Below are 13,913 nucleotides of genomic sequence, written 5' to 3' on the forward strand. Positions count from 1 at the left end.
TCGAAACAGCTTATCCAGACACTACGGGATGATGATGGCATTGAAACAGAGGATGACACGCGTAAAGCTGAAATACTAAACACCTTTTTCCAAAGCTGTTTCACAGAGGAAGACCGCACTGCAGTTCCTTCTCTAAATCCTCGCACAAACGAAAAAATGGCTGACATCGAAATAAGTGTCCAAGGAATAGAAAAGCAACTGGAATCACTCAATAGAGGAAAGTCCACTGGACCTGATGGGATACCAATTCGATTCTACACAGAGTACGCGAAAGAACTTGCCCCCCTTCTAACAGCCGTGTACCGCAAGTCTCTAGAGGAACGGAGGGTTCCAAATGATTGGAAAAGAGCACAGATAGTCCCAGTCTTCAAGAAGGGTCGTCGAGCAGATGCGCAAAACTATAGACCTATATCTCTGACGTCGATCTGTTGTAGAATTTTAGAACATGTTTTTTGCTCGAGTATCATGTCGTTTTTGGAAACCCAGAATCTACTATGTAGGAATTAACATGGATTCCGGAAACAGCGATTGTGTGAGACCAACTCGCTTTATTTGTTCATGAGACCCAGAAAATATTAGATACAGGCTCCCAGGTAGATGCTATATTTCTTGACTTCCGGAAGGCATTCGATACAGCTCCGCACTGTCGCCTGATAAACAAAGTAAGAGCCTACGGAATATCAGACCAGCTGTGTGGCTGGATTGAAGAGTTTTTAGCAAACAGAACACAGCATGTTGTTATCAATGGAGAGACGTCTACAGACGTTAAAGTAACCTATGGCGTGCCACAGGGGAGTGTTATGGGACCATTGCTTTTCACAATATATATAAATGACCTAGTAGATAGTGTCGGAAGTTCCATGTGGCTTTTCGCGGATGATGCTGTAGTATACAGAGAAGTTGCAGCATTAGAAAATTGTAGCGAAATGCAGGAAGATCTGCAGCGGATAGGCAATTGGTGCAGGGAGTGGCAACTGACCCTTAACATAGACAAATGTAATGTATTGCGAATACATAGAAAGAAGGATCCTTTATTGTATGATTATATGATGGTGGAACAAACTCTGGTAGCAGTTACTTCTGTAAAATATCTGGGAGTATGCGTGCGGAACGATTTGAAGTGGAATGATCATATAAAATTAATTGTTGGTAAGGCGGGTACCAGGTTGAGATTCATTGGGAGAGTGCTTAGAAAATGTAGTCCATCAACAAAGGAGGTGGCTTACAAAACACTCGTTCGACCTATACTTGAGTATTGCTCATCAGTGTGGGATCCGTACCAGATCGGTCTGACGGAGGAGATAGAGAAGATCCAAAGAAGAGCGGCGCGTTTCGTCACAGGGTTATTTGGTAACCGTGATAGTGTTACGGAGATGTTTAATAAACTCAAGTGGCAGACTCTGCAAGAGAGGCGCTCTGCATCGCGGTGTAGCTTGCTCGCCAGGTTTCGAGAGGGTGCGTTTCTGGATGAGGTATCGAATATATTGCTTCCCCCTACTTATACCTCCCGAGGAGATCACGAATGTAAAATTAGAGAGATTAGAGCGCGCACGGAGGCTTTCAGACAGTCGTTCTTGGGAGGTAATGACAGTGGCACGTAAATTGCCCTCCGCCACACACCGTTGGGTGGCTTGCGGAGTATAAATGTAGATGTAGATGTTGTCACAAATGGGGGAAAGAAATACAGTAGAAGAAGAATGGGTAGCTCTGAGGGATGAAGTAGTGAAGGCAGTAGGTAAAAAGACGAGGGCTAGTAGAAATCCTTGGGTAACAGAAGAAATATTGAATAAATGCAGTAAATGAAGCACGCAAAAAGGAATACAAACGTCTCAAAAATGATATCGACAGGAAGTGCAAAATGTCTAAGCAGGGATGGCTAGAGGACAAATGTAAGGATGTAGAGGCTTATCTCACTAGGGGTAAGATAGATACTGCCTACATGAAAATTAAAGAGACCTTTGTAGAAAAGAGAACCACTTGTATGAATATCGAGAGCTCAGTTCTAAGCAAAGAAGGGAAAGCAGAAAGGTGGAAGGAGTATATAGAGGATCTATACAAGGGCGACGTACTTGAGGACAATATTCTGGAAATGGAAGAGAATGTAGATGAAGACAAAATGGGAAATACAATATTGCGTGAAGAGTTTGACAGAGCACTGAAAGACGTGAGTCGAAACAAGGCCCCGGGAGTAGACAACATACCATTAGAACTACTGGCGGCCTTGGGAGAGCCAGTCCTGACAAAACTCTACCATCTGGTGAGCAAGATGTATGAGACAGGCGAAATTCCCTCAAACATCAAGAAAAATATAATAATTCCAATCCCAAAGAAAGCAGGTGTTGACAGATGTGAAAATTACCGAACAATCCGTTTAATAAGCCACAGCTGCAAAATACTAACACGAATTCTTTACAGACGAATGGAAAAACTAGTAGAAGCCGACCTCGGGGAAGATCAGTTTGGATTCCGTAGAAATATTGGAACATGTGAGGCAATACTGACCTTACGACCTAAGAAGAAAGATTAAGGAAAGGCAAACCTACGATTCTAGCATTTGTAGACTTAGAGAAAGCTTTTGACATTGTTGACTGGAATACTCTCTTTCAAATTCTAAAGGTGGCAGGGGTGAAATACAGGGAGCGAAAGGCTATTTACAGTTTGTACAGAAACCAGATGGCAGTTATAAGAGTCGAGGGACATGAAAAGGAAGCAGCGATTGGGAAGGGAGTGAGACAGGGTTGTAGCCTGGTATTAAAGTCCACAGAGAAGAAATAAAACGTTGAGGTTTGCCGATGACATTGTAATTCTGTCAGAGACAGCAAAGGACTTGGAAGAGCAGTTGAACGGAATGGACAGTGTCTTGAAAGGAGGATATAAGATGAACATCAACAAAAGCAAAACGAGGATAATGGAATGTAGTCAAATTAAGTCGGGTGATGCTGAGGAAATTAGATTAGGAAATGAGACGCTTAAAGTAGTAAAGGAGTTTTGCTATTTGGGGAGCAAAATAACTGATGATGGTCGAAGTAGAGAGGATATAAAATGTAGACTGGCAATGGCAAGGAAAGCATTTCTGAAGAAGAGAAATTTGTTAACATCGAGTATAGATTTAAGCATCAGGAAGTCGTTTCAGAAAGTATTTGTATGGAAGTGAAACATGGATGATAAATAGTTTGGACAAGAAGAGAATAGAAGCTTCCGAAATGTGGTGCTACAGAAGAATGCTGAAGATTAGATGGGTAGATCACATAACTAATGAGTAGGTATTGAATAGAATTGGGGAGAACAGGAATTTGTGGCACAACTTGACAAGAAGAGGGGACCGGTTGGCAAGACATGTTCTGAGGCATCAAAAGATCACAAATTTAGCATTGGAGGGCAGCGTGGAGGGTAAAAATAGTAGAGGGAGACCAAGAGATGAATACACTAAGCAGATTCAGAAGGATGTAGGTTGCAGTAAGTACGGGGAGATGAAGAAGCTTGCACAGGATAGAGTAGCATGGAGAGATGCATCAAACCAGTCTCAGGACTGAAGACTACAACAACAACATTGGTCAATGAGGGCCAAAATCTTTTGGTGGGGGCACAGTAATGAGCTACAGTGGGGTGCCCAGAGTTGTTGAGTTTGTGATTATTGGGAAGCATGTAGAACGTAGGTGTGTGGATTGTTGTAGAGGTAACGAGGGAAATGGATTCGGGGGAGAGATTCTGGGAAGGGCCTAAGGCTTTAAGCAGGGATTGGAAGTTATGTTGGACTTCTGGGATGTGAGCACTCAGGCAGAATTTATAGGTAGAAGAGTCAGATAATTGCCAGATGCCTTCCACCAGGTAGTCACTGTGATTCATAACAACAGAGGTGGAACCTTTGTCTGCTGGTAGGATGATTAGGTCAGGATTTGCTTTGAGGTTGTGTAAGTGGTTCTTTCTTCCACTGAAAGGTTGGTGTTCTTAGGAATGGACCTGGGGAAGGATGGGGAGGCCATGTTGGAGGTAAGAGATTCCTGGAAGGAGGTCAGTGGGTGGTTAGGTGGTAGAATACGAGACTAATGGTTAGTTTGGTGGTGTGAACTGGGAGAGGCAATGTTCAGTGTAAAGATTAGGGTGGCTCTGGTTGGAGGGATTGGTGATGGAAAAGTGTATCCACTGTAGGGATCTCGAAGAGGAAAATAGGTTGTTGACAGGTCCAAAATGGTTAAATTTCGGTGTAGGGCTAAAGTTGAGTCCTTAGATAGGACTGAAACTTGTGTGGGACTGACAGTTTGGTGGAAAGGTTAACAATGGTGTTTTTGGAATGTTTTGGATCTGGATTTGACAGAGTGTTGGGAGGGAGTTTTGGGGATGTACAAAATTGAAAAGGTCCAGTTGGCAGTGTCTGGACACTATGAGGCATTGATGAGGAGGAGCGTTGCGCATAAGTGTTTGAGAATGACGCCTCAAGGCTGCATTAGGATGTCAGTAGGTTGGGTAACTTATGGAGTTGGTGTCTGGAATGCTCTTCCAGGTGTTGGTGTCTGGAATGCTCTTCCAGGTGCTGGAGAGCAAAGGGTTCAGTTTCAAAGATGTGATGTATTTAACAGGGACTGCACAGTGTCAGTATCTTGGGAAGGAGCAGGTGTTTTTCTGGGCTGCCTGTGCCATGGAAATGTGTTTTTGCAGTACAGGTTTGAGAGGGACAGAGACTGGCGGAATCTAGAAAGATGAAGGTCATTGTCAGAGTAGGGAGGAGGGGGGGGGGGGGGGAGGAGGAGGCAGAGAAAGGAATTTTTAAGGCCACAGAGAGGGATTCCATGGTTTAGGTAAGATTTAAGGAACAAGATGTGGGACTGCGTTTTAGGCAGGCAAAGGGATACTTTCTTAAAATAGTGCAGAAAGATGGAGCTAGGGATCATTTTGGCAGGAATGGTATTTGGGAAATGACAGAGGAAATAGGCAATGAAGGCATTGGGTGGTTGTAAGGAGAATTGGATAACAGAAAGACATGTAAAAATATGTACAGTCATGCAAAAACACTCACAAAGATGCAAGAACACAAACAAATATGCAAAAACACGCGCAGTACATGAAAATATACAGGTTGTTACAAAAAGGTACGGCCAAACTTTCAGGAAACATTCCTCACACACAAATAAGGAAAAGATGTTATGTGGACATGTGTCCGGAAACGCTTAATTTCCATGTTAGAGCTCATTTTAGTTTCGTCAGTATGTACTGTACTTCCTCGATTCACCGCCAGTTGGCCCAATTGAAGGAAGGTTATGTTGACTTCGGTGCTTGTGTTGACATGCGACTCATTGCTCTACAGTACTAGCATCAAGCACATCAGTACATAGCATCAACAGGTTAGTGTTCACCACGAACGTGGTTTTGCAGTCAGTGTAATGTTTACAAATGCGGAGTTGGCAGATGCCCATTTGATGTATGGATTAGCACGGGGCAATAGCCGTGGCACGGTATGTTTGTATCGAGACAGATTCCCAGAACGAAGGTGTCCCGACAGGAAGACGTTCGAAGCAATTGATTGGCGTCTTAGGGAGCACGGAACATTCCAGCCTTTCTTCGTGCAGTTGACGATAACCCTAATGTCAGCGTCAGAGAAGTTACTGCTGTACAAGTTAATGTTGACCACGTCACTGTATGGAGAGTGCTACGGGAGAACCAGTTGTTTCCGTACTGTGTACAGCGTGTGCAGGCACTATCAGCAGCTGATTGGACTCCACGGGTACACTTCTGCGAACAGTTCATCCAACAAAGTGTCACTCCTCATTTTGGTCCAAATGTTCTCTTTACGGATGAGGCTTCATTCCAACGTGATCAAATTGTAAATTTTCACAATCAACATGTGTGGGCTGATGTGAATCCGCACGCAATTGTGCAATCACGTCAACAACACAGGTTTTCTATGAACATTTGGGCAGGCATTGTGGGTGATGTCTTGATTGGGCCCCATGTTCTTCCACCCACACTCAATGCAGCACGTTATCACGATTTCATATGGGATACTCTACCTGTGCTGCTAGAATATGTGCCTGTACAAGTACGACACAACATGTGGTTCATGCACGATGGAGCTCCTGCACATTTCAGTCGAAGTGTTCGTACGCTTCTCAATAACAGATTCGGTGACCGATGGATTGGTAGAGGCGGACCAATTCCATGGCCTCCACCCTCTCCTGACCTCAACCCTCTTGACTTTCATTTATGGGGGCATTTGAAAGCTCTTGTCTACGCAACCCCGGTACCAAATGTAGGGACTCTTCATGCTCGTATTGTGGATGGCTGTGATACAATACGCCATTCTCCAGGGCTGCATCAGCGCATCAGGGATTCCATGCTACGGAGGGTGTATGCATGTATCCTCGCTAACGGAGGACATTTTGAACATTTCCTGTAACAAAGTGTTTGAAGTCACGCTGGTACGTTCTGTTGCTGTGTGTTTCCATTCCATGATTAATGTGATTTGAAGAGAAGTAATAAAATGAGCTCTAACATGGAAAGTAAGTGTTTCCAGACACATGTCCACATAACATATTTTCTTTCTTTGAATGTGAGGAGTGTTTCCCGAAAGTTTGGCTGTACCTTTTTGTAACACCCTGTATAAAAATATGCACAAAAAGTTGGACAAAGGAACAGATGAGGTATGGGAGTCCATGTGGCACAGGTAGGTGTGGAAAATAAAATCCAAAAATATGCAAGGGTAAGGGAGAAGATATGATCAATGGGAATAATTATAATTATTAACAGGATGAATTTGGGGCAAGAGATGCTGCACCAACAATCCACATGGTCACGTAGCTGTGTGTTGTACATGGACAAGATTGTCAATACAGTGGGGCTCTGAAGCCAGAGCATGAGTGGTTTGATAGGTGATAAAAAACGCATGAAGGAAGAGAAAGAATGGGTGATGAGTAACAATTTAGACATAGTAACAAAAGAAAGCGAGGGGAAACTACAGCCGTAATTTTTCCCGAGGGCATGCAGCTTTACTGTATGATTAAATGATCATGGCGTCCTCTTGGGTAGAATATTCCGGAGGTAAAATAGTCCCCCGTAATTTTTCTCGAGTGCATGCATCTTTACTGTATGATTAAATGATGATGACATCCTCTTGGGTGAAATATTCCAGAGGTAAAATAGTCCCGCATTCGGATCTCTGGGCGGGGACTACTCAGGAGGACGTTGTTATCAGGAGAAAGAAAACTGGCGTTCTACAGATCGGAGCGTGGAATGTCAGATCCCTTAATCGGGCAGGTAGGTTAGAAAATTTAAAAAGGGAAATGGATAGATTAAAGTTAGCTATAGTGGGAATTAGTGAAGTTCAGTGGCAGGAGGAACAAGACTTTTGGTCAGGTGAATACAGGGTTATAAATACAAAATCAAATAGGGGTAATGCAGGAGTAGGTTTAATAATGAATAAAAAAATAGGAGTGCGGATAAGCTGCTACAAACAGTATAGTGAACGCATTATTGTGGCCAAGATAGACACGAAGCCCACGCCTACTACACTAGTACAAGTTTATATGCCAACTAGCTCTGCAGATGACGAAGAAATTGATGAAATATATGATGAGATAAAAGAAATTATTCAGGTAGTGAAGGGGGACGAAAATTTAATAGTCATGGGTGACTGGAATTCGAGAGTAGGAAAAGGGAGAGAAGGAAACATAGTAGATGAATATGGATTGGGGGTAAGAAATGAAAGAGGAAGCCGTCTGGTAGAATTTTGCACAGAGCATAACTTAATCATAGCTAACACTTGGTTCAAGAATCATGAAAGGAGGTTGTATACATGGAAGAAGCCTGGAGATACTGACAGGTTTCAGATAGATTGTATAATGGTAAGACAGAAATTTAGGAACCAGGTTTTAAATTGTAAGACATTTCCAGGGGCAGATGTGAACTCTGACCACAATCTATTGGTTATGAACTGTAGATTAGAACTGAAGAAACTACAAAAAGGTGGGAATTTAAGGAGATGGGACCTGGAAAAACTGAAAGAACCAGAGGTTGTACAGAGTTTCAGGGAGAGCATAAGGGTACAATTGACTGGAATGGGGGAAAGAAATACAGTAGAAGAAGAATGGGTAGCTTTGAGGGATGAAATAGTGAAGTCAGCAGAGGATCAAATAGGTAAAAAGACGAGGGCTTGTAGAAACCCTTGGGTAACAGAAGAAATACTGAATTTAACTGATGAAAGGAGAAAATATAAAAATGCAGTAAATGAAGCAAGCAAAAAGGAATACAAACGTCTCAAAAATGATATCGACAGGAAGTGCAAAATGTCTAAGCAGGGATGGCTAGAGGACAAATGTAAGGATGTAGAGGCTTATCTCACTAGGGGTAAGATAGATACTGCCTACAGGAAATTTAAAGAGACCTTTGTAGAAATGAGAACCACTTGTATGAATATCAAGAGCTTTGATGGAAACCCAGTACTAAGCAAAGAAGGGGAAGCAGAAAGGTGGAAGGAGTATGTAGAGGGTCTATACAAGGGCGATGTACTTGAGGACAATATTATGGAAATGGAAGAGGATGTAGATGAAGATGAAATGGGAGATACGATACTGCTTGAAGAGTTTGACAGAGCACTGAAAGACCTGAGTCGAAACAAGGCCCCCGGAGTAGACAACATTCCATTGGAACTACTGATGGCCTTGGGAGAGACAACCCTGACAAAACTCTACCATCTGGTGAGCAAGATGTATGAGACAGGTGAAATACCCCCAGACTTCAAGAAGAATGTAATAATTCCAATCCCAAAGAAAGCAAGTGTTGACAGATTGAAAATCACCGAACTATCAGTTTAATAAGTCATGGCTGCATAATACTAATGTGAATTCTGTACAGACAAATGGAAAAACTGGTAGAAGCCGACCTCGGGAAAGATCAGTTTGGATTCTGTATAAATGTTGGAACACGTGAGGCAATACTGACCCTATAACTTATCTTAAAAGATAGATTAAGGAAAGGCAAGCCTACATTTCTAGCATTTGTAGACTTAGAGAAAGCTTTTGACAGTGTTGACTGGAATACTCTCTTTAAAATTCTGAAGGTGATGGGAGTAAAATACAGGGAGCGAAGGGCTAAATACAACTTGTACAGAAACTAGATGGCAGTTATGAGAGTCGAGGGGCATGAAAGGGAAGCAGTGGTTGGGAATGGAGTGAGACAGGGTTGTACCCCATCCTCGATGTTATTCAATCAGTATATTGAGCAAGCAGTAAAGGAAACAAAAGAAAAATTCAGAGTAGGAATTAAAATCCATGGAGAAGAAATAAAAATTTTGAGGTTCTCCAATGAAATTGTAATTCTGTCAAAGACAGCAAAGGACTTGGAAGAGCAGTTGAACTGAATGGACAGTGTTTTGAAAGGAGGATATAAGATGAACATCAACAAAAGCAAAACGAGGATAATGGAATGTAGCTGACTTTAGTCGGGTGATGCTGAGGGAATAAGATTCGGAAATGAGACACTTTAAGTAGTAAAGGAGTTTTGCTATTTGGGGAGCAAAATAACTGATGATGGTCGAAGTAGAGAGGATATAAAATGTAGACTGGCAATGGCAAGGAAAGTGTTTCTGAAGAAGAGAAATTTGTTAACATCGAATATAGATTTAAGTGTCAGGAAGTCTTTTTTGAAATTATTTGTATGGAGTGTAGCCATGTATGGAAGTGAAACATGGACGATGAATAGTTTGGACAAGAAGAGAATAGAAGCTTTCGAAATGTGGTGCTACAGAAGAATGCTGAAGATTAGATGGGTAGATCACATAACTAATGAGGAAGTATTGAATAGGATTGGGGAGAAGAGAAGTTTGTGGCACAACTTGACCAGAAGAAGGGATTGGTTGGTAGGACATGGTCTGAGGCATCAAGGGATCACCAATTTAGCATTGGAAGGCAGCGTGGAGGGTAAAAATAGTAGAGGGAGACTAAGAGATGAATACACTAAGCAGATTCAGAAGAATGTAGGCTGCAGTAGTTACTGGGAGATGATGAAGCTTGCACAGGTAGAGTAGCATGGAGAGCTGCATCAAAGAGCACTCTCTGGACTGAAGATAACAACAACAACAACTACTACTACTACTACTATTTTATTTTTAGGTGATGCGTTCAAACAAGTTTTGATTCAGTTGGTTGCTGGGAAAGGTAACGTTCGATAGCAGCAATGCCATCAACAGTGACAAGCTGGGCATTGGGTGGTAAAGGAACAGGAACTTTGGGGGAGGGGGGAGGGTAGTCAGATAAAATGTTTTGTGTCTTTTTATATAGGAGGTTGTGTTACAGGTCGCCGGCCTCTGCCTTGCTTCTGCCTTGGCTGCCGGCATTGTGCAGTGCCCCATTGGATTTTGTGTTTCACATATGCCGTGCCGTCTCTGTGCTTCCTCTGCCGCGTGCAGTGTCTGGCGCACCTTAACTTAGCATCACACTCCGTCGGCGATCGTTTCAGTCGCACGTCCTGCCCTCTGGGCAGTTGATGCGAGCAACAGGACAGAGAGCCTCCTAGCGGAGAACATAAGAACTACTTGCAACACCCTGCTCGCAAGAGAACGGACTATTTGTCTCGGAGTGGGTGACTGGTGGCAGTTCATCGCTCCCCCCGTCCTCGGAACTCGACCGGTCAACGCTCACCCCACCGTTCTCAACTCTACGCAGAGCGTTGAGCAAAGCAACTCAGGTGTCACTCTGGTCTCTATGATCTTAGCTCATGCAGTAATACAGCTCGCGGCTCGACCTGCTTGACTCCGCGCCTCTGCATAGGAGTTCGTCTCTACTGGATATTGTTCTTCGTAGTATGTATATTACATAATTATGTTATGTACACATCATTTGTTTTTATTTTATTTTTATTTGTTTAAACTGATCAGATCAGGTTCCTGACGTCTCCTCTTACTATAGGATTTTTTATTATGGACACTCGAATTTACGCTTCAATTACAAGCAAACCGATAAACGTATCGCAAAATGTAATACACCAATATTTTCCTTGTTTTATTCTGCATAAGGCCATATGCAGCACTTTGGTCTTACAGTCAAATGTATATACTTTTTTCTTATTGTAGTACGGATTTTGCGATTTTAGGCGTCTTCGGAAGGAAACGTTCACTTTAAAAATATATGGCTTGCGATGTATTTGTACGAGGTTAATGAAATTTTAATACATTATAGCCAAATATATTGTTAATGTAAATCTCAAGTTACTACATTTTCCGATGACCCAAACAACCACGATAGTGCAAAATAAATCAATAATCAAAAACTTTGTCATATCGTGGAAATTTCAATAAACAATACAAAATTCTTACTTATTATCTGTGTTACTTCAAAATAGGATCAAATAAGATTAAAATACAGGTATACTACTGGAATAAACCAAGTTTAAAGGGCAATGTGCCTTCCATTTATTTTCTGGTGTGAATGAGTGGTGAGTCATGAAAAAGAGCTAGTTCATTTCAGGGAGTGAACAGTTCTGATCCGATCTCTGAAAAGAACAGTTTTGCCCATCTCTACTAAGGACTGGAGTCATGCTAGTTTTTTGAAATGGCGTCGCTGTGAAAGGCATTTAAGTAGATGTATCTGACAGCTGGTAGATATATCTTACAGCTGGCAGAGTCCCTCCACCAGATAATCCTTCTGATCCTAACTGGCCACAGTGGTGGAACCTTTGTCAACAGGTAGGAATACATGTTTGGGATCAGGTTTTAGGTGCTGATTTGCTGTTCTTTCTTTGGATGTAAAGTTGGTTTCCTCATTGAGGTTTTTGAGGAATGACAATGAGGCAAAGTTCAAAGGAAATTCTGGAAAGTTAACAGGGGTTGATTTGGGAGAGTGGGGTGAATTGTGGTTGGAGGAGTGAACAGAGTCATGTCAGGTTAAGTATTGTTCTTGGATTTAGTCCGATTGATAAGGTTGGAGCTGGAGAAAGTGTTTGCACTGTAGGGGCCGAGAGAAGGAGAGGAGAGGAGAGGTCTTTAAGAGGCCCAGTATCACTGAATTTGGGTGTGAGGCTGTAGGCAATGCCTAAGTGTTTTTACTTCTGTGGGACTGAAGCTTTTGGAGGAAAAGTTGATGACAGTGTTTCAGGCCCATTTAGGTCCTGGAATCTGTATGGTGATGGGATGGAGTTTTTGAGGGTGTTATAGATCTGCAAGGCAGGGTTTGTTGGCTACATTCAGGGGAGTTTTGATGGAGGCTTGTGTAGTGATGGGGGATAGGGCTAGGGTGAGGTGAAGGGATTGGACAATTTCGTTCTTACATGGAAGCATGAATTTGTTCTAGTTCCTGGAGGGCAAGGTTTTCCATCTACAGATGGAATGCAGGAATTTGGGATTACAGAGCAAGAGAATTGTATACACGAAGAGAAGGCAGTACAAAGATATTGACTGATTTATATGGTTTTGCATGAATAATGGGTGGAGATATGTGAAGAGAGAAAGCAGCAGAAGTAATTGGATTATGTTATGTCTGTAAGGTGCATGCTTGGAAGGAAAGGGGTGGGGGTTGTTAGGTATGTCCGATGCAACAAAGTACGTGTTACAGGAAGGTACAGGGAAACATACAAAAATATGTGAGGTTGAATGGAGGTAGTCGAATCAATTGAAGGTCCAGGAGTGATTGTATTGGCCAGGGGTATATGGGACACGAGGCACTGCACTTACAAGCCGTGCAGACTCGTAGCTGTGTGTTGGGCAGGGAGAAGAACATCAGTACAGGGTGGGTCAGAAGTCAGAGCTTTGCAGAGTGTATGCTTGTGTGTGGTTTTCTCGACCTGATTAGGAACTTAGCCTGAAAGCTGAATATTTCTAGCATTCTTTTTCATTGTGCTTGTGTATGACTCAACACCACCTCTTTGTGGTGAGTAGCAATATGTCTTTTCCCTATTGTTGTTATTCATTAATAATGTTCTGATGTGACAACTTCAAGCTTCTCTCTACCAAGATATTGTTACTATTATTCTAAGTATTTGCTTTTTCTTTTTCAGGCACGGAACATACTTGGATTAAATAAAGCTTTTCGGTGATGTAAAAATAAGTTGTGCTAATTTATCTTTGCCATGCAAAGTTACAATGTTAGCAAGTGCATTTCATCCTCTATGCTGAAAACAAAGTTGTGTTAATAAAATACTTAGGCTATGGAACTAAATTGCTTTAGTTTTTGACCATTCTTACCTGTATGTGTATCCTATATAAATTTATTGGTCTCTTCTAGTACAGTTATGATTCATTTAGGGAGTGTCGAGAATGACAGGCCCTAAATTTTTTATCTGCATAAATATTGATTATCCCACCTCAGTGAAAAATTATTACATTAGTAAAATATTTTATCTTCATTGTCAACTATAAAGCATGAGTTCATGCAATCTTAACGTTGGTAAGTGGTAAGTACTTGCCAGTGTATGTGTTTAGCGTACTACTCTCTCTGACATTTCTTCCTTCACCTTTTGTCTCCACTTGTCCTCACAACAGGTAATTGTGAATCTGGGACCTTGGTGACTAGGCCCTCCTTCCTAGTTTTCCAAATCCTTCCCCGTTTCTTCTCTGAGAAAGAAACTAATAGTTCCAAAAGCTAGGAACAGTTTTATCTTCTCTTAAATGTGTGTATTGGCAGTAATGGAATTTCACTACGTAATGGTAAGTACTGGCCAGCTGCTATCTCCACAGTTATTTGGTTGATTTCAATTGGATTCTCCTTTTGATGCGGAAGAGCAACTAACATATATTTTAAATTTTCTTATGATCTGGTTGGAATTCCTAATTACTAACTACATGTTAGATGTGAGACTGTTGAATATCTTCACTGCATAGTACATAACTCCATGCTGAACCCAGGACAAGGAGGCAAAGTCTATGCAAATATTTTTTTGCATCTCGTATTGTGACTGTGTAGTTTATAATTCAGCTGAAACTGATAAATATT

At 41.9% G+C, this 13,913-nt stretch overlaps 1 protein-coding gene across 2 annotated transcripts in view; it reads left to right on the top strand.

Annotated features, from left to right (window-relative positions):
• The window catches only part of LOC124789772 (ubiquinone biosynthesis protein COQ9, mitochondrial), a 191,391-nt gene extending 178,252 nt beyond the window's left edge, over positions 1-13,139 (top strand). For both annotated transcript variants that reach the window (XM_047257236.1, XM_047257238.1), the window contains exon 6: positions 12,979-13,139. In XM_047257236.1, coding sequence (XP_047113192.1) covers positions 12,979-13,017 — 39 coding nt within the window. In that variant the 3' untranslated portion in view covers positions 13,018-13,139. The remainder of the gene's footprint in view (positions 1-12,978) is intronic.
• The last annotated feature ends 774 nt before the right edge of the window (positions 13,140-13,913 follow it).

This window comes from Schistocerca piceifrons, chromosome 3 (assembly GCF_021461385.2).
Source record: "Schistocerca piceifrons isolate TAMUIC-IGC-003096 chromosome 3, iqSchPice1.1, whole genome shotgun sequence".
In the NCBI taxonomy this organism is placed as follows: domain Eukaryota; kingdom Metazoa; phylum Arthropoda; class Insecta; order Orthoptera; family Acrididae; genus Schistocerca; species Schistocerca piceifrons.